Source organism: Heterodontus francisci, chromosome 13 (assembly GCF_036365525.1).
Source record: "Heterodontus francisci isolate sHetFra1 chromosome 13, sHetFra1.hap1, whole genome shotgun sequence".
Taxonomy (NCBI): Eukaryota; Metazoa; Chordata; class Chondrichthyes; order Heterodontiformes; family Heterodontidae; genus Heterodontus; species Heterodontus francisci.
The window spans coordinates 34778704-34805775 of NC_090383.1; the positions used below are offsets into that span (position 1 = coordinate 34778704).

The window sequence follows — 27072 nt, forward strand, 5'->3', positions numbered from 1 at the left end:
CTTTAAAGCAATCAGGTTGAACAGGTCATGAGCACTTAAACAACAAGCTGATTAATTTCAAAAAGGATTACTTAAACAATGAAAGCCAGTTCATCAACTCTATGTATTGAAATACAGATTAAATGTTGAGAAAATTTTAATTCAAACACCTGTAATCTACTATTTTCTATATTCTGGCAGAAATCAATAAAACAAATAGTAAGGTTTTTTAAAAAAAGCCCTGTCAAAGATTAAGTGTGTACATCATCTTAAAAGATCTTTTAATAAAACCGGCAACAGACCAAGACAAGCTTTAACAGGCTTTAGAAACAAATTACAATTTAAAAATACACTTATTTCCAAAGTGTGATAAATAAACTTTAATTACATTCTTATTACACATCCATTTTTTCAACAGTAGCTGGGGCAGTACCTAAAAACCAACATTGCATGGCTGATTTGTGCTGCGGTTGGGCATTCTTTAGCACGTCATATTCATCCCCAACTCCTACAAAAAAATACTTTTACATTCCAACCTATCGAGTAGAATGCTGCACAACATATCAAAAAGGAGGAGCTGGAAAGGAGATTGTTTTACCAATTCTTCAAGAAAAGAAACTAAAACTCCCCTCCCCAACACCTACACAAGATAAATCCCCAGCACAAAGCAAAACAATATTGAAGTACTTACGCCAGACATTTATTTTCATACCAGTAATATCATACACATATCAATAAATTACAACGGGCAAAACTTACAATTGGCTACCAAAGTCCCGCCAATAAATGGCTGTCAATTCCCCTCCGATAAAGGAAATATATAAACTCATTTCCCCATCACTTTGTAATAGTCAAATATAAGGGAATTTAACACAGACTGCAAGAGTTACAACTGCTAAAAATGTACTTCAGTAGGTTAAACTCACATTTACTCCCATTTCAACAGAAAGCTTTCATCTACCTGCTGAAATACATCTACTCTTAGTTGGTACACGAACTGCAGACAGGTTGGTTGGTCTAGAACAGGTGTTACAAGAATATTGGGTATTGGACTTTGGAATATGAGCATAATTTGAAGCTGCTTTATAGCATAAAAGTTATGTTCTGTATTAATTTGCATTGGAATATTAACTTGATTCCATGTCAGACCACCACCCCCTGCAAAACTTCAATTTCCAACTAGTTACTTATTTTTCAGTGTAATGCAAATGCATTGGATAAGGACAATAAACAAAATAATTGCAGCTAACTTTGCCAGGAAGAGGCAAATCAATTCTCCATGGGAACTAAAAGAAAGACATATTGTCCATTATATATGCAATTGACCATTGATGTGTCTTACTAAGCAATAATCTGAACTGGCCACAGTTTGTTAATGCAGGGGGGGGAAATACTCGTCATATGCACAGGAAATGACATGTGGGTCTCCTTGGATCCTTAGCTAAACTTGCAGAGGCCACTGATATTTAATTTCTGGGTGGCAAGTAAAAGCAAGAGTGCATTTAATTTTACCTTTGCTCAAGAAGTATTTAAAGTGATTTATACCTTCAAGAATATCAACATTCATATGCACAGAATTTAAAATTTATAGCCATTAGCATAGGTTGTAAAAAGTGATCAAGCATTTCTGCACTACATTGTTTCATCGGCAAATCAAAGATTCTTAGCATATTTGGGAAGACATCAATCAGATACAGACAACACGCTGAAAACACAGTCAAATCTCACTTCACGTACAATAACTGGAGAAGCCTCAAGAGTTTCCTAAAGCTTCATCACATATCAGGAACCCTGGATGGTTGCACATGCAGTTAGTCTGTTGCAAAGACACTACTAATTAGGAATGTCCGCACTGGTGTTGCGGTTCCCATATTTGTGGTGGATGATCAGTAGTACGACTCCCAGAAAGAAGCAGATGGAGCCAACAGTGATGTAAGCGATCCCCAGGAAGGGATTCTTTCCTCCCATCCAAGAAATGGTGCTCAAGATCATTCTTTTTCGCCCATCAAAGCTGCGCACTGGGTAATCTGAACATAGTATAGGAAAACTATGGATATTATTTAACTTGAAACATTCACTCCTTGGACACTGGTTTATTTACTGACTTCATTTTTAAAAAGTTCTCTTAATGCTACTAATGTAAACAAACTTGTGTTCAGCTTACCTTTTGAACACTGAAAATCCCTCTTGGACCAAAATATTGTACCATTTGTGAACTGTAATCATGCTTTATAAAGCTGCCACCAATATCGTAATCTTACACCTAAACGGTAACATTCTCCACAAGTGCACAAGCTTCTTTTCAGGTTGGGAAAAGTGTGCATTTTATACAAGCGCAGGTTGTGGAAATATCTTCTTATAACACTTCAGTTGCAGTGAGCAAAACTTTAATTTAACTCAAAGGAAGATACACATCTTCAAGGTTTTTCCATTCCTTTGTCACTAACCTCTCCCTGCTACTCCAGAAAGGTTCACTGAATTTATGCTGTTCAATAAAATGGTTAGCATAAAGGAAGAAGTTTCAAATGTTAGTCAAATCTTAATTTATTATTTCCAGTTTGCAGCCCAGCAAAGATACCAATAACTAGTATTATATTGAACAGCAGTTTTCTCATTTTCCTCTGCGAAAACACATTTGAAGATTCCAAGGCGTTTTAATCTGCAGAGGAAAAAGTATCCTCACGTTATGCACTATTTCTGTAGTAGCAAAAAACTGCAAAAGATCCTCATCTGAAAAAAAACACTCAATGGATTTATGCTAAATTTGTTACACCTGGTGTTAATGGAGCAGAGATGGCCTCAAAATTATCAAATATGCTGTTAAAACCAACAGATGTGGCTAGCATCGTTTTGAAAGGGAAATACCGTCGGGTGCCCAAAGTGCCTGGCTCAATCTGCCATTTTTGACCAGAACTGGGACTGGAACAGTGTGCAATGTGCATGCTCCAATAAGTCTCATGGGTGATACTTTTGCAGTGCTTCTTTGGCTGTAGGTCTGAAATTATTTTTATAGTGTTCCTCTTCGCCCCACAAAAAAATCTGGGCAGCTGCTGCCTGAGGACCCTGGTCTCTGCCCTAACCAACCCATGTAAGTAGGTAACAAACTATCAGAGAAAACATTCTCGTTTTACTATTCAAAAACAATCGTTCAAATGAGCGGGAGGAGGAGCTGGAGACAGACAGCAGTACCTAAAAGAGCGGGAGAGAGGAGGAGCCGGAGACAAACAGTAACACCTAAAAGAGCGGGAGAGGAGGAGGACCTGGAGACAGACCGCAGCGCCTAAAAGAGCTATCCTGTCCAGTCCAGTCTGCGGCTCCAGAGCAGATCGACCACATCGAGAAAAATCAAAGTGCGACATCACAGGAAAATGGGTAGTTGATTGGTTGGTGAGTACTTTTCTCATTTATCTTTCAAAACCTGGGTAATTTTTTAATTTTAGGGTTTATTAGTAGTAGTAATGTTTACCAACCACTGACCACCTCCAGGCGCGTATCCATTGTCTCTCGAGATAAGGAGGCCCAAAAGAAAGAATGTTTACCAATAGTAGCAAAGCTTATTAGATTGGCTGGTGAGTATTTCCTACTCATCTTAACTGGGGACATTCAAATCGGGGCAAGTAGAACATTTACTGAAATAATATAAGCACAAGCAGGAGTAGAGACATTAATTAAATTTATTCAGTAAAATAATTAATGAATTAAATGCCGTAGAGATGGCAGAACAGGTTATGCGGTGGCTGCAGGATGTGGAACTTGTGGACACCCGAGTGATCTAAGGCAAATACATCTGTAGTCAGTGTCTGCAGCTGGAGGAACTTTGGCTTAGATTAATTGAGTTGGAGGCCGAGCCGCAGACACTGCGACACATCAGGGAAGGGGAAAAGGAATGTAGTGGTAGTAGAGGACAGTATAGTCAGAGGGATAGACACAGTTCTCTACAGCTGACAGCAAGAATCCAGAAGGCTGTGTTGCCTGTCCAAGGCCAGGATTTGAGACATCTGCTGGGGACTGGAGAGGAACTCGCAGTGGGACGGGGAGGATCCAGTGGTCATGGGCCAAGTAGGGACCAACAATATAGGTAGGACTAGGAAAGAGGTTCTGCTTAGAGAGTATGAGTAGCTAGTGGCTAAATTTAAAAGCAGCAGCTCAAAGGTGATAATCTCTGGATTATTACCTGAGCCATGAGCAAACTGGGAGTAGGGTAAATAAGATTGGAGTTAAATGCGTGTTTTTTTTTTGATTCATTCATGGGATGTGGACGACGCTGACCAAGCCAGCATTTATTGTCCATCCCTAATTGCCCTCGAGAAGGTGGTGGTGAGCTGCCTTCTTGAACCGCTGCAGTCCATTTGGGGTAGGTATACCCACAGTGCTGTTAGGAAGGGAGTTCCAGGATTTTGACCCAGCGACAGTGAAGGAACGGCGATATAGTTCCAAGTCAGGATGGTGTGTGACTTGGAGGGGAACTTGTAGGTGGCGGTATTCCCATGTATTTGCTGCCCTTGTCCTTCTAGTTGGTAGAGGTCGCGGGTTTGGAAGGTGATGTCTAAGGAACCTTGGTGCATTGCTGCAGTGCATCTCGTAGATGGTACACACTGCTGCCACCGTGCGTCGGTGGTGGAGGGAGTGAATGTTTGTACATGGGGTGCCAATCAAGTGGGCTGCTTTGTCCTGGATGGTGTCGAGCTTCTGGAGTGTTGTTGGAGCTGCACCCATCCAGGCAAGTGGGGAGTATTCCGTCACACTCCTGTCTTGTGCCTTGTAGATGGTGGACAGGCTTTGGGGAGTCAGGAGGTGAGTTACTTGCCTCAGGATTCCTAGCCTCTGACCTGCTCTTGTAGCCACGGTATTTATATGGCTACTCCAGTTCAGTTTCTGGTCAATGGTAGCCCCTAGGATGTTGATAGTGGGGGATTCAGCGATGGTAATGCTGTTGAATGTCAAGGGGAGATGGTTAGATTCTCTCTTGTTGGAGATGGTCATTGCCTGGCACTTGTGTGGCGCAAATATAACTTGCCACTTATCAGCCCAAGTCTGGATATTGTCCAGGTCTTGCTGCATTTCTACACGGACTGCTTCAGTATCTGAGGAGTAACGAATGGTGCTGAACATTGTGTAATCATCAGCGAACATCCCCACTTCTGACCTTATGATTGAAGGAAGGTCATTGATGAAGCAGCTGAAGATGGTTGGGCCTAGGACACTACCCTGAGGAACACCTGCAGTGATGTCCTGGAGCTCAGATGATTGACCTTCAATAACCACAACCATCTTCCTTTGCGCTAGGTCTGACTCCAGCCAGCGGAGGGTTTTCCCCGATTCCCATTGACCTCAGTTTTGCTAGGGCTCCTTGATGCCATACTCGGTCAAATGCTGCCTTGATGTCAAGGGCAGTCACTCTCACCTCGAGTTCAGCTCTTTTGTCCATGTTTGAACCAAGGCTGTAATGAGGTCAGGAGCTGAGTGGCCCTGGCGGAACCCAAACTGAGCGTCACTGAGCAGGTTATTGCTAAGCAAGTGCCACTTGATGGCACAGTTGATGACACCTTCCATCACTTTACTGATGATTGAGAGTAGGCTGATAAGGCGGTAATTGGCTGGGTTGGACTTGTCCTGCTTTTTGTGTACAGGACATACCTGGGCAATTTTCCACATTGCAGGGTAGATGCCAGTGTTGTAGCTGTACTGGAACAGCTTGGCCAGGGTCGCGGCAAGCTCTGGAGCACAGGTCTTCAGTACTATTGCCGGAGTATCGTCAGGGCCCATAGCTTTTGCAGTATCCAGTGCCTTCAGTCGTTTCTTGATATCACGCGGAGTGAATCGAATTGGCTGAAGTCTGGCATCTGTGATGCTGGGGACTTCAGGAGGAGGCCGAGATGGATCATCAACTCGGCACTTCTGGCTGAAGATTGTTGCAAATGCTTCAGGCTTATCTTTCGCACTAATGTGCTGGGCTCCCCCATCATTGAAGATGGGGATATTTGTGGAGCCACCTCCTCCAGTTAGTTGTTTAATTGTCCACCACCATTCACAGCTGGATGTGGCAGGACTGCAGAGCTTAGATCTGATCCATTGGTTGTGGGATTGCTTAGCTCTGTCTATCACATGCTGCTTACGCAGTCTGGCATGCAGATAGTCCTGTGCTGTAGCTTCACCAGGTTGACACCTCATTTTGAGGTTTGCCTGATGCTGCTCCTGGCATGCCCTCCTGCACTCTTCATTGAACCAGGGATGGTCTCCTGGCTTGATGGTAATGGTCGAGTGGGGGATATTCCGGGCCATGAGGTTACAGATTGTGGCTGCATACAATACTGCTGCTGCTGATGGCCTACAGCGCCTCATGAATGCCCAGTTTTGCATTGCCAGATCTGTTCGAAATCTATCCCATTTAGCACGGTGATAGTGCCACACAACACGATGGACGGTATCCTCAACGTGAAGGCGGGACTTCGTCTCCACAAGGACTATGTGGTGGTCACTCCTACCAATACAGTCATGGACAGAAGCATCTGCAGCAGGCAGATTGGTGAGGACGAGGTCAACTATGTTTTTCCCTCGTGTTGGTTCCCCCACCACCAGCCGCAGACCCAGTCTAGTAGCTATGTCTTTTAGGACTCGGCCAGCTCGGTCAGTAGTGGTGCTACCGAGCCACTCTTGTGATGGACATTGAAGTCCCCCACCCAGAGTACATTTTGTGCCCTTGCCACCCTCAGTGCTTCCTCCAAGTGGTGTTCAACATGGAGGAGTACTGAGTCATCAGCTGGGGGGCTGAGGGAGGGCAGTAGGTGGTAATCAGCAGGAGGTTACCTTGCCCACGTTTGACCTGATGCCATGAGACTTCATGGGGTCCGGAGTCGATGTTGAGGACTCCCAGGGCAACTCCCTCCCTACTGTATACCACTGTGCCATCACCTCTGGTGGGTCTGTCCTGCCGGTGGGACAGGACATACACGGGGATGGTGATGGCAGTGTCTGGGATATTGTCTGTAAGGTATGATTCCGTGAGTATGACTGTGTCAGGCTGTTGCTTGACTAGTCTGTGGGACAGCTCTCCCAACTTTGGCACAAGCCCCCAGATGTTGGCAAGGAGGACTTTGCAGGGTCAACAGGGCTGGGTTTGCCGTTGTCGTTTCCGGTGCCTAGGTCGATGTCGGGTGGTCCGTCCGGTTTCATTCCTTTTTATTGACTTCGTAGCGGTTAGGTACAACTGAGTGGCTTGCTCGGCCAATTCAGAGGGCATGTAAGAGTTAACCACATTGCTGTGGGTCTGGATTCACCTTTCGGCAAGACCAGGTAAGGACAGCAGATTTCCTTCCCTAAAGGACATTAGTGAACCAGATGGGTTTTTACAACAATCGACAATGGTTTCATGGCCGTAAATAGCTTTTTAATTCCAGATTTATTAACTGAATTCAAATTCCACCTTCTGCTGTGGTGGGATTCGAACGCATGTCCCCAGAGAAATACCCTGGGTCTCTGGGTTACTAGTCCAGTGATAACACCACTACGCCACCGCCTACCCTTATCAAAGATTGGTATGGGAGAAAATGGTTTCGATCGATGGGACACTGGCACCAGTACTGGGGAAAGTGGGAGCTGTACAATTGGGACGGTCTTCACCTGAACCGTGCTGGGACCAGTTTTATGGCGAATCATATAACTAGGGCAGTAGGGAGAGTTTTAAACTAAATCGTAGGGGCAAGGGATCAAGTGAGGGGACGATGTGATAAATTAGAGAGAGCAAGGAAATAATAAGGAACTTGATAATCTGAGTGTGGCAGGAAGGGACAGAGCATATAAACTGAAGAGTGCGCGAGCACATAAAGCTAGAGGTTGTGAAAATAAGATGACAGAATTAAAAACACTATCTGAATGCACACAGCATTCGCAACAAGATAGATGAATTGATGGCACAAATGGAAGTAAACAGGTATGATCTAATTGCCATTATGGAGATGTGGCTGCAGGGTGACCAAAGTAGTGAACTGAATGTCCAAGGGTATTTGACATTTAGGAAGGATAGGCAGAAAAGAAAAGGAGGCTATTTTAGATCTAGTATTGCGAAGTGAGAAATTGCTAATTAATAATCTCGTTGCAAAGGAGCATCTAGGGAAATAGGAATGATGGTGTAAAATTCTAAGTTTGAAAGTGATGTCGTTCAATCCAAAACTTGGGTCTTAAATCTAAACAAAGGAAACTATGAAGGTATGAGGGGCAAATTGGCTGTGGTAGATTGGGAAACTGCATTAAAAGGTATGACAGTAGACAGGCAATGGCTAGTATTTAAAGAATTAATATGTGGTTTACAACAAATTTACATTCCTTTGAGGCACAAAAACCCAGCAGGAAAGGTGATCTAACCATGGCTAACAAGAGAAGTTAAATACTGTATTAGATGAAAGGGAGAGGCTCATGAAGTTGCCAAAAAAGGTGTAAGCCTGACAATTGGGAGCATTTTAGAATTCAAAGGAGAACCAAGAAACTGACAGAGAAAATATAATATAAAAGTAAACTAGCGAGAAACAAAAATGGACTATAAAGGCTTTTATATGTATGTAAAAAGGAAAAGATTAGTAAAGACAAATGTGGGCCCACTACAGGTAGAGACAGGAGAATTTATAATGGGGAAATAAGGAAATGGAAGACAAACTAAACAAATACTTTGTTTGTGTCTGCCTTCATGGAGGAAGATGCAAAAAGCCTGCCAGGTATACTAGACTAGGAACTAGCGAGAACGAGAAACTGAAAGAAATTAGCATTAAATAGTCGTTTAGTAGTATAGAACTTGAGTATTGCTGAAAATAGAGACATGTCGAAGCTTTTCATCTTGCATTCATCAGGACAATTCGCACAAATACCAATGTAAGGGAAAGCAACAAATTTATAATGTATGAGAAGACTGCTGATTGGTAGAGACGTTGCAATGGAGAATGCACCAGTTTATGGTGACTGACAGTTAACTGCCAAACTTTGTTTGAAATTTAAACCAGGCAGCTTGATTCTGATTGGTCATGGCATTGCCCTGAGGAATAAACCAGCGAATGGCTGTCACTTATTTTGTTTAGCTGAAACAGGCGCCACGTGTTCTTTCTGTCTGCAAAGAACAGGGCCCTGTAAATTAATATATGTAGCTTCCAGTATGCGCAAATGCGCTACACTGTGAGCCCGACTGCCAATCTTAAATTGGTTGTCTGTGTAATTCTTAGCACACGGAGGATTATTTAGCAAATGCTGTCTGATCGCGGAATCAGATCTAATGTTGGACACTGTGTTCTGAGTTCTGCAAAGTACGGGCTGGTTGGATACAGCCTGTACCTTGCCCGTTGCAAACAGTGGAAGGGACATGTTTGATACGATCCGCCAGCCTTATCGGCAACCTCATAAATAGGGTCTGAGCCATTTGCTCACCGTGCAAGCTTGATGCCGAAATAGGGCGAATCAAAGGCATCCTGCATGACAATGACTACCCCGATTTCATGCTGTATATCTCGCGAACTTAAGGGCCTAAAGGTGTAATTTTTGGCCCTGAAAAGTGCCTAGTTTACCTCAGATTACACTGGAAGGGTAATGTATCCCAGAAATTTGAGCAACAGGTGAAGCTAGCTGTTTCACATATGGTGTTCGCCACGAGTAGGATGCTACTGTCAAGCTAAAAACACGTTCTGCCTATCACACAAATGAGTAATGTGATATATGAATTTCAATGCCAGTGTGATATAGGTATATAGGCCATACGTCCCAAAGATTGTCCTATGAGGAGAGATTGAGGAGACTGGGCCTATATTCTCTAGAGTTTAGAGGAATGAGAAGTGATTTCATTGAAGCATACAAAATTCTTACAAGGCTCGACAGGGTAAATGCAGTTTCCCCTGGCTGGGGTGGGGGGAGGGGTCTAGAATCAGGGGACACAGTCTCAGAATAAGAGGTAGGCCATTTAGGACTGAGGAGGAGGAGGAATTTCTTCACTCAGAGGGTGGTGAATCTTTGAAATTCTCTGCCCCAGAGGGCTGTGGAGGCTCAGTTATTGAGTATATTCAAGACAGAGATCGATAGATTTCTAGATATTAAAAATATCAAGGGATATGGGCATAGTGCAGGAATACAGCATTGAGCTACATGATCAACCATGATCCAGTTGAATGGCAAAGCAGGCTCGAGAGGTCAAATAGCCTACTCATGCTCCTATTTCCTTTGTCATGTTCATAGCTCTCCATGAATATTTTGAAATTTTGATGGCAGTCCTAGAACTTTTATCCATAAAAACTTTTTTTTCAAATGGCAAACTGACCAAGTGCAATGTGCAGATCTCACCTGCAGCAGCAAAATTCAGGGTTTACTAGTTTTAACCTTCTCAAGGGCAATTACGGATGGGCAATAAATGGTGGCTTAGCCAGCAACGCTCATATCCCATAAAAACGAATTTCATAAAAACAAAAGTTCACAAATATAATTCAGCAAAAGCTCTCCTAATTTGTGTTGACAATTACAACATAGCATGCATTTCAGTTTACAAAATAGTTGTTGCGGCATTGCAGAACATTGTACTTATTCATTTGCAAAAGCAACAACTTGCATTTATATAGTGCCTTTAGTGCAGTAAAGCATTCCAAAGTGCTTCACAGGAGTATTGGCAGTCAAAATTTGACATCAAGCCACACAAGATATTAGGACATCTTGGTCAAAGTAGGTTTTATGTGATGTTTTAAAGACAGAGGCTTAGGGAGGGAATTCCAGAGCTTAGGACCTAGGCAGCAAAAGACACAGCTGCCAATGGATCGATGAAAATCTGAGATACAAACATATATACGAACATACGAATTAGGAGCAGGAGTAGGCCACTCGGCAATTCGAGTGTGCTCCGCCATTCAATAAGCCCATGACTGAACTGATTACTCCACGTTTCCACCTTCGATAACCTTCCACTTCCTTGCTTATCAAGAATCTATCCACCTCTACCTTAAAAATATTCAAAGGCTCTGCTTCCACCGCCTTTTGAGGAAGAGAATTCCAAAGACTCGGGACCCTCAGAGAAAACAAATTCTCATCTCTCTTAAATGGGCAACCCCTTATTTTTAAATAACCCCTAGTTCTAGATTCTCTAGATCCACATCCACCCTGCCAAGACCCCTCAGGATCTTGTATGTTTTAATCAAGTCGTCTCTTACTCTTCTAAATTGCAGCGAATACAAGCTGGCCTGTCCAACCTTTCCTCATAAGACAGCCTATTTATTCCAGGTTATTAGTCTAGTAAGCCTTCTCTGTACTGCCTCCAACGTATTTACATCCTTCTTTAAATAAGGAGACCAGTACTGTACACAGTACTCCAGATGTGGTCTCACCAATGCCCTGTATAGCTGAAGCATAACCTCCCTACTTTTGTATTCAATTCCCCTCGCGATAATCGATAACATTCTATTAGCTTTCCTAATTACATGCTGTACCTGCATACTAACCTTTTGCAATTCATGCACTAGGACACCCAGATCCCTCTGCATCTCAGAGCTCTGCAATCTCTCACCATTTAGATAATAAGCTTTTTTATTCTTCCTGCTAAAGTGGACAATTTCCCACATTATACTCCATTACCCAGGTCTTTGCCCACTCACTTAACCTATCTATATCCCTTTGTAGCCTCCTTATGTCCTCTTCACAAGTTACTTTCCTACATATCTTTGTTTAATTTTTAAAATTAAAAATTAAAAAATATCTTTGTGTCATCAGCAAATTTAGCAACCATACCATCGGTCCCTTCATCTAAGTCATTTATATAAATTGTAAAAAGTTGAGGCCCCAGCACAGATCCCTGTGGCACACCACTCGTTACATCCTGCCAACCAGAAAATTACCCATTTATGCCTACTCTGTTTCCTGTTAGCTAGCCAATCATCTATCCATGCCAATCTGTCACCCCCTACACCATCAGCTTTCATTTTCTGCAATAACCTTTGATGTGGTACCTTATCAAATGCCTTCTGGAAATCTAAGTACGATACATCCGCCGGTTCCCCTTTATCCACAGCACATGTAAATCCGTCAAAGAACTCCAATAAATTGGTTTCCCTTTCACAAAACCATGTTGACTCTGATTACCTTGAATTTTTCCTAAGTGCCCTGCTATAAAGTCTTTAATAAAAGCTAACATTTTCCCCAAGACAGATGTTAAGCTAACTGGCCTATAGTTTCCTGCTTTCTGTCTCCCTCCCTTTTTAAATAAAGGAGTTACATTCGCTGTTTTCCAATCTAATGGAACGTTCCCCGAATCTAGGAAATTTTGGAAAATTAAAACTAACGCGTCAACTATCTCACTACTCACTTCTTTTAACACCATAGGATGATGTCCATCAGGACCAAGGGACTTGTCAGCCCGCAGCTTCAACTATTTGTTCAGTACCACTTCCCTGGTGATTGTAATTTTCTTGAGTTCCTCCCTCCCTTCTATTTCCTGACTTACAGCGAATACTGGGATGTTACTTGTATCCTCAATAGTGAAGACCGATGCAAAATATCTGTTCAATTCATCTGCCATCTCATTATTCATTAATTCCCCAGACTCACTTTTTATAGGACCAACGCTCACTTAGTTAACTTTTCTTTTTTAAATATCCATAGAAACTCTTGCCATCTCTTTATATTTCTAGCTAGCTTTCTCTCGTACTCTAATTTTACCTTCCTTATCAATCTATTAGTCATTCTTTGCTGTTTTTTATATTCTGTCCAATCTTCTGACCTGCCTCCCATCTTTAGTAGATTGGGAGCAGCTGTTTGAAGGTAAATCCACATTTGATATGTGGGAGGCTTTTAAAGAGAGGTTGATTAGCGTGCAGGAGAGACATGTTCCTGTGAAAATGAGGGATAGAAATGGCAAGATTAGGGAACCATGGATGACAGGTGAAATTGTGAGACTAGCTAAGAGGAAAAAGGAAGCATACATAAGGTCTAGGCGGCTGAAGAAAGACGAAGCTTTGAAAGAATATCGGGAATGTAGGAACAATCTGAAACGAGGAATTAAGAGGGCTAAAAGGGGTCATGAAATATCTTTAGCAAACAGGGTTAAGGAAAATCCCAAAGCCTTTTATTCATATATAAGGAGCAAGAGGGTAACTAGAGAAAGGATTGGCCCACTCAAGGACAAAGGAGGAAAGTTATGCGTGGAGTCAGAGAAAATGGGTGAGATTCTAAACGAGTACTTTGCATCGGTATTCACCGAGGAGAGGGACATGACGGATGTTGAGGTTAGGGACAGATGTTTGATTACTCTAGGTCAAGTCGGCATAAGGAGGGAGGAAGTGTTGGGTATTCTAAAAGGCATTAAGGTGGACAAGTCCCCAGGTCCGGATGGGATCTATCCCAGGATACTTAGGGAAGCGAGAGAGGAAATAGCTGGGGCCTTAACAGATATCTTTGCAGCATCCTTAAACACGGGTGAGGTCCCGGAGGACTGCAGAATTGCTAATGTTGTCCCCTTGTTTAAGAAGGGTAGTAGGGATAATCCAGGTAATTATAGACCGGTGAGCCTGACGTCAGTGGTAGGGAAGCTGCTGCAGAAGATACTGAGGGATAGGATCTATTCCCATTTGGAAGAAAATGTGCTTATCAGTGATAGGCAACATGGTTTTGTGCAGGGAAGGTCATGTCTTACCAACTTGATAGAACTCTTTGAGGAAGTGACAAAGTTGATAGATGAGGGAAGGGCTGTAGATGTCATATACATGGGACTTCAGTAAGGCGTTTGATAAGGTTCCCCATGGTAGGTTGATGGAGAAAGTAAAGTCGCATGGGGTCCAGGGTGTACTAGCTAGATGGATAAAGAACTGGCTGGGCAACAGGAGACAGAGAGTAGCAGTGGAAGGGAGTTTCTCAAAATGGAGATGTGTGACCAGTGGTGTTCCACAGGGATCAGTGCTGAGACCACTGTTGTTTGTGATATACATAAATGATTTGGAGGAAAGTATAGGTGGTCTGATTAGCAAGTTTGCAGACGACACTAAGATTGGTGGAGTAGCAGATAGTGAAGGGGACTGTCAGAGAATACAGCAGAATATAGATAGATTGGAGAGTTGGGCAGAGAAATGGCAGATGGAGTTCAATCCGGGCAAATGCGAGGTGATGCATTTTGGAAGATCCAATTCAAGAGTGAACTATACAATAAATGGAAAAGTCCTGGGGAAAATTGATGTACAGAGAGATTTGGGTGTTCAGGTCCATTGTTCCCTGAAGGTGGCAACGCAGGTCAATAGAGTGGTCAAGAAGGCATACGGCATGCTTTCCTTCATCGGACGGGGTATTGAGTACAAGAGTTGGCAGGTCATGTTACAGTTGTATAAGACTTTGGTTCAGCCACATTTGGAATACTGCGTGCAGTTCTGGTCGCCACATTACCAAAAGGATGTAGATGCTTTGGAGAGGGTGCAGAGGAGGTTCACCAGGATGTTGCCTGGTATGGAGGGCGCTAGCTACGAAGAGAGGTTGAGTAGATTAGGATTATTTTCATTAGAAAGACAGAGGTTGAGGGGGGACCTGATTGAGGTGTACAAAATCATGAGGGGTATAGACAGGGTGGATAGCAAGAAGCTTTTTCCCAGAGTGGGGGATTCAATTACTAGGGGTCACGAGTTCAAAGTGAGAGGGGAAAAGTTTAGGGGGGGATATGCGTGGAAAGTTCTTTACGCAGAAGGTGGTGGGTGCCTGGAACGCGTTGCCAGCGGAGGTGGTAGACGCAGGCACGATAGCGCCTTTTAAGATGTATCTAGACAGATACATGAATGGGCAGGAAGCAAAGAGATACAGACCCTTAGAAAATAGGCAACATGTTTATTTATTTTTTATTTAGAGGTACAGCACTGAAACAGGCCCTTCGGCCCACCGAGTCTGTGCCGACCATCAACCACCCATTTATACTAATCCTACACTAATTCCATATTCCTACCACATCCCCACCTGTCCCTATATTTCCCTACCACCTACCTATACTAGAGGCAATTTATAATGGCCAATTTACCTACCAACCTGCAAGTCTTTTGGCTTGTGGGAGGAAACCGGAGCACCCGGAGAAAACCCACGCAGACACAGAGAGAACTTGCAAACTCCACACAGGCAGTACCCAGAATTGAACCCGGGTCGCTGGAGCTGTGAGGCTGCGGTGCTAACCACTGCGCCGCCCATGTTTAGATAGAGGATCTGGATCGGCGCAGGCTTGGAGGACCGAAGGGCCTGTTCCTGTGCTGTAATTTTCTTTGTTCTTTGCACAATTATACGCTTTTTCTTTAAGTTTGATACTATCTTTAACGGTTTTAGTTAACCATGGATGGCGGTTCCCACCCTTGGAATTTTTCTTCCTCGTTGAAATGTATCTGTTCTGTGTATTCTGAAATATCCCCTTCAATGTCTGCCACCGCATCTCTATTGACCTATCCCTTAACCTGATTTGCCAGTTCACTTTAGCTAGCTCTGCTTTCATGCCCTCATAATTGCCCTTAAGTAAGTTTAAAATACTAGTCTTGGACCCACTCTTCTCTCCCTCAAACTGAATGTAAAATCCAATCATATGATCGCTGCTACCTAGGGGCACCTTAACTATTAGGTCATTAATTAATCCTGTTGCACAATAACAGGTCTAGTATAGCCTGCTTGCTCTCTGGTTGACTCCAGAATGTATTGCTCCAAAAAATTATCCCGAAAACATTCTATGTACTCCTCATCTAGGCTACCTCTGCCCATCTGATTTTTCCAGTCTATATGTAGGTTAAAATCCAAGAGGCCAGAATTGGAGGAGCATAGCGATCTCAGAGGACTGAAGGTGATTACAGGAGGCCGCAGAGGGATTTGAAAACAAGTATGAGAATTTTAAAATTTGAAGCCGTGCCAGACAACGAGCAAAGGGGCGAATGGGACTTGGTGTAAGTTAAGACACAGGCAGCAGAGTTTGGATAAGCTCAACTTTAAGGAGGGTGGCAAGAAGAGCAATCATTGTAAGCTCTTGTTTCTGTTCCTGAAATCTCCCATTCACTTATCAGCAGGAAAGGCTGAAGAACTGCAGACAGATCTGAGATTCCATTTTGCAACTTACCAACAGTAGGTTAGAACCCTGTGGGGAAGCATCTGTCCACTGTACAGCAGTGCATTGAGAGTTGCAATGTACTATCACAATTACTACTCTGTGGCCCATGCAGGATATCAAAATTTAAACTGTTGTTGCACAGCAAGGAGTTCACCCACATACCAGAGAACAAACTAGTGAGTAGCTGTTTGCCAGCTCAAACACAAAACGACAGGAGAAAATTCTTCATGGAATTAGAAAGAAAATTATATGCAAACTGTAACATTTTCCTTTTTCCACAATTCTGATGTGCAAAAAGGGCCTCTTGATAATCAATACTGTAGCTTACAAAATGAATTACTGTTTGTTGATTTTAAGTCACAGTACAAGCTGTTCTGGATAACACTGGGACAAAGACCTATCTGCAAGTACAAAGTGCAATAAAAATACATTAAATGGGCTGCCTTTCAGAATTCCTTTTCGTTTGAGCAAGGATGACCAATTTAATCTGTGAATTTCCTTTCCACAAGACATTTAATTTACAGTTTTACTGGTAAGTATTGGCAGGTCTATAATTTGAACCAATAATTGTTGATGCAACTTTAAAATTCCTTTACCTTCCGATTGATCAGTGTAATGCAATAAAAAAGAAGAGACAGGCACGAAGATGAGCTGATATGCAATAACAAAAGGCACTATAAGCATTTTTTTTGGCTTGGACCTGCAGACAGTCGACTGTTGCAAGAAAATAAGTCCATATGTATAGGATTACCAGTTAAACAAACGGATCAGTATTCCGAGCAGTGATCCTAGATAGGACTTCAAGGGAAAAATGAGAAACAGATAGAATCTTTGGTTTATATTAAAAAAAATGAAGGATACTGTAGGTAACTTGCAATATATAACTTCCTTGTTGCAACGTAGGGGTCAATGAATCCTTCGTCTCAATAAGTCTGTACAATTTGCGAAATGTGGGTAAAGCTGCAGTACGCATCCACACAATGAAATCTTCATTGATGAATCCATTGTTGTCCTTATCAGTTGGATCCAGTTCATACACTGGTTTTGGCCAGTTCACAGGTTTTGCAGTACCTATAATGTATTCCCAAAACAACTTCACATTGTATTTAACTTGATAAGCTCTACCAGTGAACCTTTTGAATTTTGAAAAGTTTTTTTGGAAAATTTTGAATGGACAAAGATCTGAGATAGTTACAGGCGAAAAATCACTCAACAATCTAAGCTTTCTATTCAGAACTTAAAGACTCTCTGTGTTTATTTTGTAAATGATTTTAGGATTCCTCTATTATTCCAGTAGGAAGCTTATTCCTCATGTTGGTCAGTGAAGAAATTCAATTTGTCCCAGTTTGAACCTGTGACCCTTGGTCTTACAGTTATGGTTTAGCTGGCAATCATGTTCCTGAACTTCTCTATTCATTATTTGAAGTAGGTGGTCTACTTTTATTTATCTGCTTTCAAGATTGATTGGCCCACATTTCTTCAGTCTTTCATAATTCAACCTTATTACATTAAGAATCAACCTAATCGCCATCAACAGGTAAAACGACGGCTTGCTGTTCTACAACATGCTAAACCACCTTCAATTCACATTATTGATTTCTGATTCTTACCCACCTTCAGAAGAATGACCCTTACTGCATCAGTGTGGTATTTCTATTTCCCATAGTTGCTAACCTATTGCTATTTTGCACAGTAAACCCACACCTACTAAAAACTGGCTTCAGACCAACCAATTTACTGCCAGAGACCAGGCCACATCCCATTAGATGCAAACCTGGAAAGGGAAAAGAGTGTGCTTGCCCCACTGTAACAATCAATCCCAGCTTAACTTTTTAATAATTGCTCTTAAAATAATTTTGAAAACAATATTTTAAAGATATTTCAAAGTCAGTGCATTCAAGAAATTTCACTGCTAAACAGTAATATATATCAAATTTACACTAACTTGAAGTAGTTTCCCGAGCAGAATTTACACAAAAGCTTTATATCTAATCAAGAATATACCCATGGTGCTGAAGTTAAAATACCTTTGAAAATGGATGATAAATTGGAATCCCCGGTTGGGTTCCTAAACTTGACATTCTTGTCTGTCCACCATGCAATACCTTTCTTGATCAAAGGAATTTCACTTCGGGTGCCATTGTCCATGTAGTACAGTACCAAAGTATCTAACAATAAAAATCAAAGACCTGAAAATTATACTACAAAAAAAAGCTGTTTGTCAAAGCTTACTGCAGCTGTATGCTGTCAGAGCACCAGTTCAAATATCTGACAGTATTTCAGCTAACAATGCTAACTGGAGAGGGGAACAATAGAAAATAACAAACTCAGGGATTTATTTGGTGAGAAATTTGGAAAACAATATGAAATCATGACTGGACAAAATAGCTTGCCCTTCAATAATTCAGTGGGTAAATGCACTTTGTAGAGAGGGTCAGTCAGACTAGGTGGATCTGATGTTGCTGCCCTTGGACATCAAAACAAGAAAAATCAGACATTTGAAAGTGACCCTTGTTGGAAGTTAATTTGGGTGATGTCAGAGTTGGGCTTTACTGTGATGTTGCTGGCCAAATTTTCAGCAACTCTTGCTGTCCATCCTGTCTCATGAATCAACAATACCTTGGCAAGGTACCAGAGATAGTCCAGCAATAGTCATAACCTTCAACAGAGAAGTGAGGAGGAAATCAAATTAAATCCAGTTAGTCATACATTGTGTAGTCTGTAAAATTGTATGTCACGGTGATATTATAAAACTATTATAGTGAGACTATAATATTGTTGATTGATCCATATGTACCATGTGGCATAGCAGACCAATCAGATCACAATGCTCCAAATAAACCAGATCCTTAGATAACTTTTGACCCATTTTTTCTCCAGTCCCTGTTAATCCAACAGCCCAACATTCTACCTGGCCACAGCCCTCTCCCCAACCAATTCCAAGGCCTCTGCTAAAAGATACTACTCCAATCCCTCCTAAGCCTGCGGTGCCACCAGTACTTAGCTTCGAATTCAGCTTCCTCTCCAATCTATTCCCAAATATCTACTCTGCTGTACTCCCTCCCAGGCCTCAGTGCTCTGTCCATTCCACCCTCTAGAAAGTTTAAGACAGAGAAAGAGGCCACTTGGCCTATCGTGTCTGGGCCGGCCGAAAAACTAACCACCTATTCTAATCCCACCTTCCAGCATTTGGTCCGTAGCCCTGCTGATTACGGCACTTGAGGTGCATATCCAGACTCCTTTTGAATGAGATGAGGGTTTCTGTCTCAACTACCCTTTCAGGCAGTGAGTTCAGACTCCCACCACCCTCTGGGTGAAAAAGTTTTTCCTCATCTCCCCTCTAAATTTTCTACCAATCACTTTAAATCAATGCCCCCTCATCACTGACCTCTCTGCTAAGGTAAACAGACCTTTCACCTCCACTCTATCCAGGCCCCTCAAAATTTTGTACATTTCAATCAGATCTCCCCCTCAACCTTCTCTGTTCCAAAGAGAACAACCCTAGCTTATCCAATCTTTCCTCATAGTTGTATTTTTCCAGTCCTGGCAACATTCTCGGAAATCTCCTCTGTACCCTCTCATGCAATTACATGCTTTCTGTAATGAGGTGACCAGAACTGCTCACAGTACTCAAGTTGTGGCCTAACCAATGAGTTATACAGTTCCAGCATAACCTCCCTGCTCTTATATTCTACACCTCAGCTAATAATGGAAAGGATTCCATATGCCTTCTTAACCACCTTATCGACCTGTCCTGCTACCTTCAGGGATCCGTGGACATTCACTCCAAGGTCCCTCTACACTTCTCAATGTTTTCCCATTTATTGTATATTCTTTTGCCTTGTTCGACCTCCCCAAATGCATCACCTCATACTTCTCCAGGTTGAATTCCATTTGCCACTTTTCTGCCCATCTGACCAGACCATCAATGCCTTCCTTCAGCCTACAGTTATCTTCCTCACTATCTACCACACGGCCAATCTTTGTGGCATCTGCAAACTTCTTGATCATGCCCCCTACAATTATGTGCAAATCGTTAACATATACCACAAAAAGCAGGGGACCCAGTACTGAGCCCTGCGGAATGCCACTAGAAACAGCCCTCCAGTCGCTAAAACACCCTTCAACAATTACCCTTTGTTTCCTGCCACTGAGCCAATTTTGTATCCACCTTGCTGCATTTCCCTGGATCCCATGGGATTTTATTTTTTTTAAACCAGTCTGCCATGTGGGATCTTGTCAAAAGCTTTGCTAAAATCCATGTAGACCACACCAACTGCACTACCCTCATTTATCTTCCTTATTACTTCTTCAAAAAATTCGATCAAGTTGATCAAACAAGATCTTCCCTTAACAAATCCATGCTGACTGTCCTTGTTTAACCTGAGCCTTTCGAAGTGACAGTTTATCCTGTCTCTCAGAACAGATTCCAATAATTTGCCCACTACTGAGGTTAGACTGACTGGCCTGTAATTATTCGGTCTATTCCTCGCTCCCTTTTTAAACAGAGGTACAATGTTAGCAGTTCTTTAATCCTGCGGCAACACACCTGTATCCAGTGAGGACTGGAAAATGGTCAGACCCTCTGCTATTTCCTCTCTTGCTTCTTTTAACAGGGGTACATTTCATCTGGCCCTGGCGATTTATCAAATTTCAAGGATGCTAATCTCATTAATAATTCGTCTCTCCCTATGTTTATCACATCCAATACTTCACACTCCTCCTCTTTAACTACAATATCTGCATAGTCCCCCACTTTTGTGAAGACGGACACAAAGTATTCATTAAGAACCATACCAACATCTTCCGCCCCTACACCTAGGTTATCTTTTTGGTCTTTTATGGGCCCTACTCTCTCCTTAATTATCCTCTTACTCAATGCATTGATAAAACATCTTTGGGTTCACCTTGATTATGTTTGACAATATTCTTTTATGCCCTCTCTTTGCTTTCCTAATTTTCTTCTCTATTTCACCCCTCCACTTTCTATACTCCTCTCGGCTTTTTGTAACATCGAGTTCTCGGTGTCAGACATAATCTTTCCTTTTCTGCCTTATCTTTCCCTGTAAGCTCCTTGGCATCCATGGGGCTCTAGATTTGGCCATCTCACCCTTTTTCTTTGTGGGAACATAAGAACTAGGAGCAGGAGTAGGCAATTCAGTCTCTCAAGCCTGCTCCGTCATTCAATACGATCATAGCACCTCTATTCTCAGCCTCAACTCCACTTTCCTGCCCGTTCTCCATAACCCTTCAACCCATTACTAATTAAAAATCTGTCCATCACCTCCTTAAATTTACTCAATGTCCCCGCATCCAGCACACTCTGGGGTAGTGAATTCCACAGACTCACGACCCTTTGAGAGAAGTAATTTCTCATCTCCGTTTTAAATCTGCTACCCCTTATCCTAAAACTATGACCTCTCGTTCTAGATTGCCCCACCAGAGGAAACATCCTCTCTACGTCTACTTTGTCAATCCCCTTAATCATCTTATATACCTCAATTAGACCTCCTCTCATTCTTCTAAACTCTAGACAGTAAAGGCCTAAACCGCTCAATCTCTCTTCATAAGACAAACCCCTCATCTCTGGAATCAATCTAATGAAGCTCCTCTGAACTTCCTTCAATGCAACTACATCCCTCAAGTAAGGGGACCAAAACTGTATGCAATACTCCAGGTGCGGTCTCACTAATGCCTTGTACAGTTGCAGCAACACTTCCCTACTTTTATACTCTATTCCTTTAGCAATAAATGCCAAAATTCCATTTGCCTTCCTTATTACCTGCTACACCTGCATACTAGTTTTCTGTGATTCATGCACGAGGACACCCAGATCCCTCTGCACAAAAGCACTCAAGTTTCTCTCCATTTAGAAAATAATTTGCCTTTCTATTCTTCCGACCAAAATGGATAACCTCACACCTTATTCACGTGAAACTCCATCTGCCAAATTTTGGCCCATTCACCTAACCTATCCATATCCATTTGTAAATTTATTTCTTTATTGCAACTTACTATCCCACCTATTTTAGTGTCAAATGCAAATTTGGCAATAGTACCTTCTATCCTTGCATCCAAGTCATTAATATAGATTGTAAATAGTTGGGGCCCCGAGGACCGAATCCTGTGGCACCCCACTAGTTACATCTTGCCAAACAGAAAAGGATCCATTTATCCCGACACTGTTTTCTATTGGTTAGCCAATCCTCAATCCAAGCTAATAAATTGCCCCAACCCCATTTGATCTTACCTTGTGTATTAACCTTTTGTGCGGCACCTTATCAAATGTCTTCTGGAAGTCCAGATATACTACATCTACAGGATCCCCATTATCCACTTCACTTGTCACATTTTCGAAGAACTCTAGTTGACTAATTAGTCAAATACGATTTACCCTTCATAAAATCATGCTGACTCTGATGGATTGCGTTTTGACTTTCTAATGTCCTGTTATTACTTCCTTAACAATGGATTCTAACAATTTCCCAACGACAGATGTTAAACCAATTGGTCTACAGTTTCCTACTTACTGCCTCCCTCCCTTTTTGAATAAGGGCGTTATATTAGCATTTTCCCAAACCACTGGAACCTTCCCCGCATCCAGGGAATTCTGGAATATTATAACCAATGGATCCACTATCTCCACTGCCACTTCCTTTAAGACCCTAGGACGTATGCCATCAGGCCCTGGGGACTTGTCTGCTTTCAATCCCAATAGTTTGCTCAGTACTTTTCCCCAGTGATGATTGTTCCAAGTTCCTCCCTTTCTATAACCTCTGCATTACCTGTTACTATTGGGATGGTACTAGTGTCCTCCACCGTGAAAACTGAGGCAAAATACTGATTTAGTGTCTCTGCCATGTCTGTGTTTCCAACTATTAACTCCCCAGTCACATCCTCGAAGGGACCAACATTCACTTTAGCTACTCTCTTCCCTTTTATATACTTATAGAAGCTTCTGCAGTCCGTTTTTATATTTTGCGCTAGTTTTCTTTCATAATTTACCTTTGTTCTTTTTATTACTTTTTTAGTAACCCTTTGTTGATCTTTAAAAGTTTCCCAATCTTCCAGCCTGCCACTGGCCTTTGCAATATGACATGCCTTAGTTTTTGTCTTTATGTTATCCTTAACTTCCTTGCTTAGCCATGGATCTTTTTTTCCCCCTCTTCCAATCTTTCTTCCTCTCTGGAATATATTTTGGTTGGGAGGAATTGAATATCTCCTTAAACATCTGCCACTGCTCATCAACTGTCCTACCTTTTAGTCTTTCTGCCCAGTCCACTAGGGCCAAATCTGTCCTCATGCCGATGTAATTACCTTTGTTTAACTCCAGAACGCTAGTGTGGGACTCCAGTTTCTCACCCTCAAACTGAATTTGAAATTCTACCATGCTATGATCACTCTTCCCTAGAGGATCCTTAACTATGAGATCATTAATTAATCCCATCTCATCACACAATAGCAAATCTAGAATAGCCTGCTCCCTGTTTGGTTCCACAACATATTGCTCCAAAAAGCAATCTCAATACATTCAATGAACTCTCCCTCGAGGCTACCCTTGCCAATTTGATTAATCAAATCTATATGCATATTTTTTTTTATTCATTCATGGGATGTAGGCGTTACTGGCCAGACCAGCATTTATTGCGCATCCCTAATTACCCTTGAGAAGGTGGTGGTGAGCTGCCTTCTTGAACCGCTGCAGTCCATTTGGGGTAGGTATACCCACAGTGCTGTTAGGAAGAGAGTTCCAGGATTTTGACCCAGCGACAGTGAAGGCACGGCGATATAGTTCCTAGTCAGGATGGTGTGTGACTTGGAGGGGAACTTGCAGGTGGTGGTGTTCCCATGTATTTGCTGACCTTGTCCTTCTAGTTGGTAGAGGTCGCGGGTTTGGAAGATGATGACTAAGGAGCCTTGGTGCATTGCTGCAGTGCATCTTGTAGATGGTACACACTGCTGCCACTGTGCATCGGTGGTGGAGGGAGTGAATGTTTGTAGATGGGCTCCAATCAAGCGGGCTGCTTTGTCCTGGATGGTGTTGAGCTTCTTGAGTGTTGTTGGAGCTGCACCCATCCAGGCAAGTGGAGAGTATTCCATCACACTCCTGACTTGTGCCTTGTAGATGGTGGACAGGCTTTGGGGAGTCAGGAGGTGAGTTACTCGCCTGAGGATTCCTAGCCTCTGACCTGCTCTTGTAGCCACAGTATTTATATGGCTACTCCAGTTCAGTTTCTGGTTAATGGTAGCCCCTAGGATGTTGATAGTGGGGAATTCAGCGATGGTAATGCCGTTGAATGTCAAGGGGAGATGATCAGATTCTCTCTTGTTGGAGATGGTCATTGCCTGGCACTTGTGTGGCGCGAATGTTACTTGCCACTTATCAGCCCAAGCCTGGGTATTGTCCAGGTCTTGCTGCATTTCTACACGGACTGCTTCAGTATCGGAGGAGATGTGAATGGTGCTGAACATTGTGCAATCATCAGCGAACATCCCCACTTCTGACCTTATGATTGAAGGAAGGTCATTGATGAAGCAGCTGAAGATGGTTGGGCATAGGACACTACCCTGAGGAACTCCTGCAGTGATGTCCTGGAGCTCAGATGACTGACCTCCAACAACCACAACCATCTTCCTTTGCGCTAGGTATGACTCCAGCCAGCGGAGGATTTTCCCCGATTTCCAATGACCTCAGTTTTGCTAGGGCTCCTTGATGCCATACTCAGTCAAATGCTGCCTTGATGTCAAGGGCAGTCACTCTCACCTCACCTCGAGTTCAGCTCTTTTGTCCATGTTTGAACCAAGTCTGTAATGAGGTCAGATGCTGAGTGGCCCTGGCGGCACCCAAACTGAGCGTCACTGAGCAGGTTATTGCTAAGCACGTGCCACTTGATGGCACTGTTGATGACACCTTCCATCACTTTACTGATGATTGAGAGTAGACTGATGGGGCGGTAATTGGCCGGGTTGGACTTGTCCTGCATTGTGTGTACAGGACATACCTGGGCAATTTTCCACATTGCAGGGTAGATGCCAGTGTTGTAGCTGTACTGGAATAGCTTGGCGAGGGGTACGGCAAGTTCTGGAGCACAGGTCTTCAGTACTATTGCCGGAATATTGTCAGGGCCCATAGCTTTTGCAGTATCCAGTGCCTTCAGTCGTTTCTTGATATCACACGGAGTGAATTGAATTGGCTGAAGTCTGCATCTGTGATGCTGGCAACTTCAGGAGGAGGACGAGATGGATCATCAACTCGGCACTTCTGGCTGAAGATTGTTGCAAATGCTTCAGCCTTATCTTTCGCACTGATGTGCTGGGCTCCCCCATCATTGAGGATGGGGATATTTGTGGATCCACCTCCTCCAGTTAGTTGTTTAATTGTCCACCACTATTCACGGCTGGATGTGGCAGGACTGCAGAGCTTAGATCTGATCCGTTGGTTATGTGATCGCTTTGCTGTCTATTGCATGCTGCTTACGCAGTTTGGCATGCAAGAGTCCTGGGTTGTCGCTTCACCAGGTTGACACCTCATTTTGAGGTATGCCTGGTGCTGCCCCTGGCATGCCCTCCTGCACTCTTCATTGAACCAGGGTTGGTCTCCTGGCTCGATGGTAATGGTAGAGTGCGGGATGTGCCGGGCCATGAGGTTACAGATTTTGGTTGAGTACAATTCTGCTGCTGCTGATGGCCCAAAGTGCCTCATGGATGCCCAGTTTTGCATTGCTAGACCTGTTCGAAATCTATCCCATTTAGCACGGTGATAGTGCCACACAACATGATGGACGGTATCCTCAATGTGAAGGCGGGACTCCGTCTCCACAAGGACTGTGCGGTGGTCACTCCTACCAATACTGGCATGGACAGAAGCATCTGCGGCAGGCAGATTGGTGAGGACGAGGTCAACTATGTTTTTCCCCCGTGTTGGTTCCCCCACCACCTGCCACAGTCCCAGTCTAGCAGCTATGTTCTTTAGGACTCGGCCAGCACGGTCAGTAGTGGTGCTACCGAGCCAGTCTTGGTGATGGACATTGAAGTCCCCCACCCAGAGTACATTTTGTGCCCTTGCCACCCTCAGTGCTTCTTCCAAGTGGTGTTCAACATGGAGGAGTACTGAGTCATCAGCTGAGGGAGGGCGGTAGGTGGTAATCAGTAGGAGGTTACCTTGCCCATGTTTGACCTGATGCCATGAGACTTCATGAGGTCCGGAGTCGATGTTGAGGACTCCCAGGGCAACTCCCTCCCTACTGTATACCACTGTGCCACCACCTCTGGTGGGTCTGTCCTGCCGGTGGGACAGGACAAACCCGGGGATGGTGATGGCAGCGTCTGGGACATTGTCTGTGAGGTATGATTCCGTGACTATGATTATGTCAGGCTGTTGCTTGACTAGTCTGTGGGACAGCTCTCCCAACTTTGGCACAAGCCCCCAGATGTTCGTAAGGAGGACTTTGCAGGGTCGACAGGGCTGGGTTTGCCACTGTCGTTTCCGGTGCCTAGGTCGATGCCGGGTGGTCCGTCCGGTTTCATTCCTTTTTATTGACTTTGTAGCGGTTAGGTACAACTGAGTGGCTTGCTAGGCCAATTCAGAGTTAACCACATTGCTGTGGGTCTGGAGTCACATGTAGGCCAGACCAGGTAAGGACAGCAGATTTCCTTGCCTAAAGGACATTAGTGAACCAGATGGGTTTTTACAACAATCGACAATGGTTTTATGGCTATCATTAGACTAGCTTTTAATTCCAGATTTATTAATTAAATTCAAATTCCACTGCTGTGGTGGGATTCGAACGCATATCCCCAGAGAAATACCCTGGGTATCTGGTTTACTAGTCCAGCGATAATACCACTACGCCACCGCCTACCCTATTAAAATCACCCATGATTATTGCCGCACCTTTCTTACAAGTCCTCAGTATTTCCTGGTTTATACTGTGCCCCACTGTGGAACTAGTGTTTGGGGATCTATAGATTAGTCCCACCAGGGACTTCTTTCCCTTGCTATTTCTTATTTCTACCCAGACCGATTCTACGTCTTG

General features: G+C 43.2%; 1 protein-coding gene across 2 annotated transcripts in view; it reads right to left on the reverse strand.

Moving 5' to 3' along the window:
• Nucleotides 1-230: 230 nt before the first annotated feature.
• The window catches only part of LOC137376331 (cell cycle control protein 50A-like), a 60679-nt gene continuing 33837 nt past the window's right edge, over nt 231-27072 (reverse strand). For both annotated transcript variants that reach the window (XM_068044656.1, XM_068044655.1), the window contains 3 exons: nt 18064-18204; nt 16898-17107; nt 231-2006 (listed from right to left, as the gene is read on the reverse strand). In XM_068044656.1, coding sequence (XP_067900757.1) covers nt 1813-2006; nt 16898-17107; nt 18064-18204 — 545 coding nt within the window. In that variant the 3' untranslated portion in view covers nt 231-1812. The remainder of the gene's footprint in view (nt 2007-16897; nt 17108-18063; nt 18205-27072) is intronic.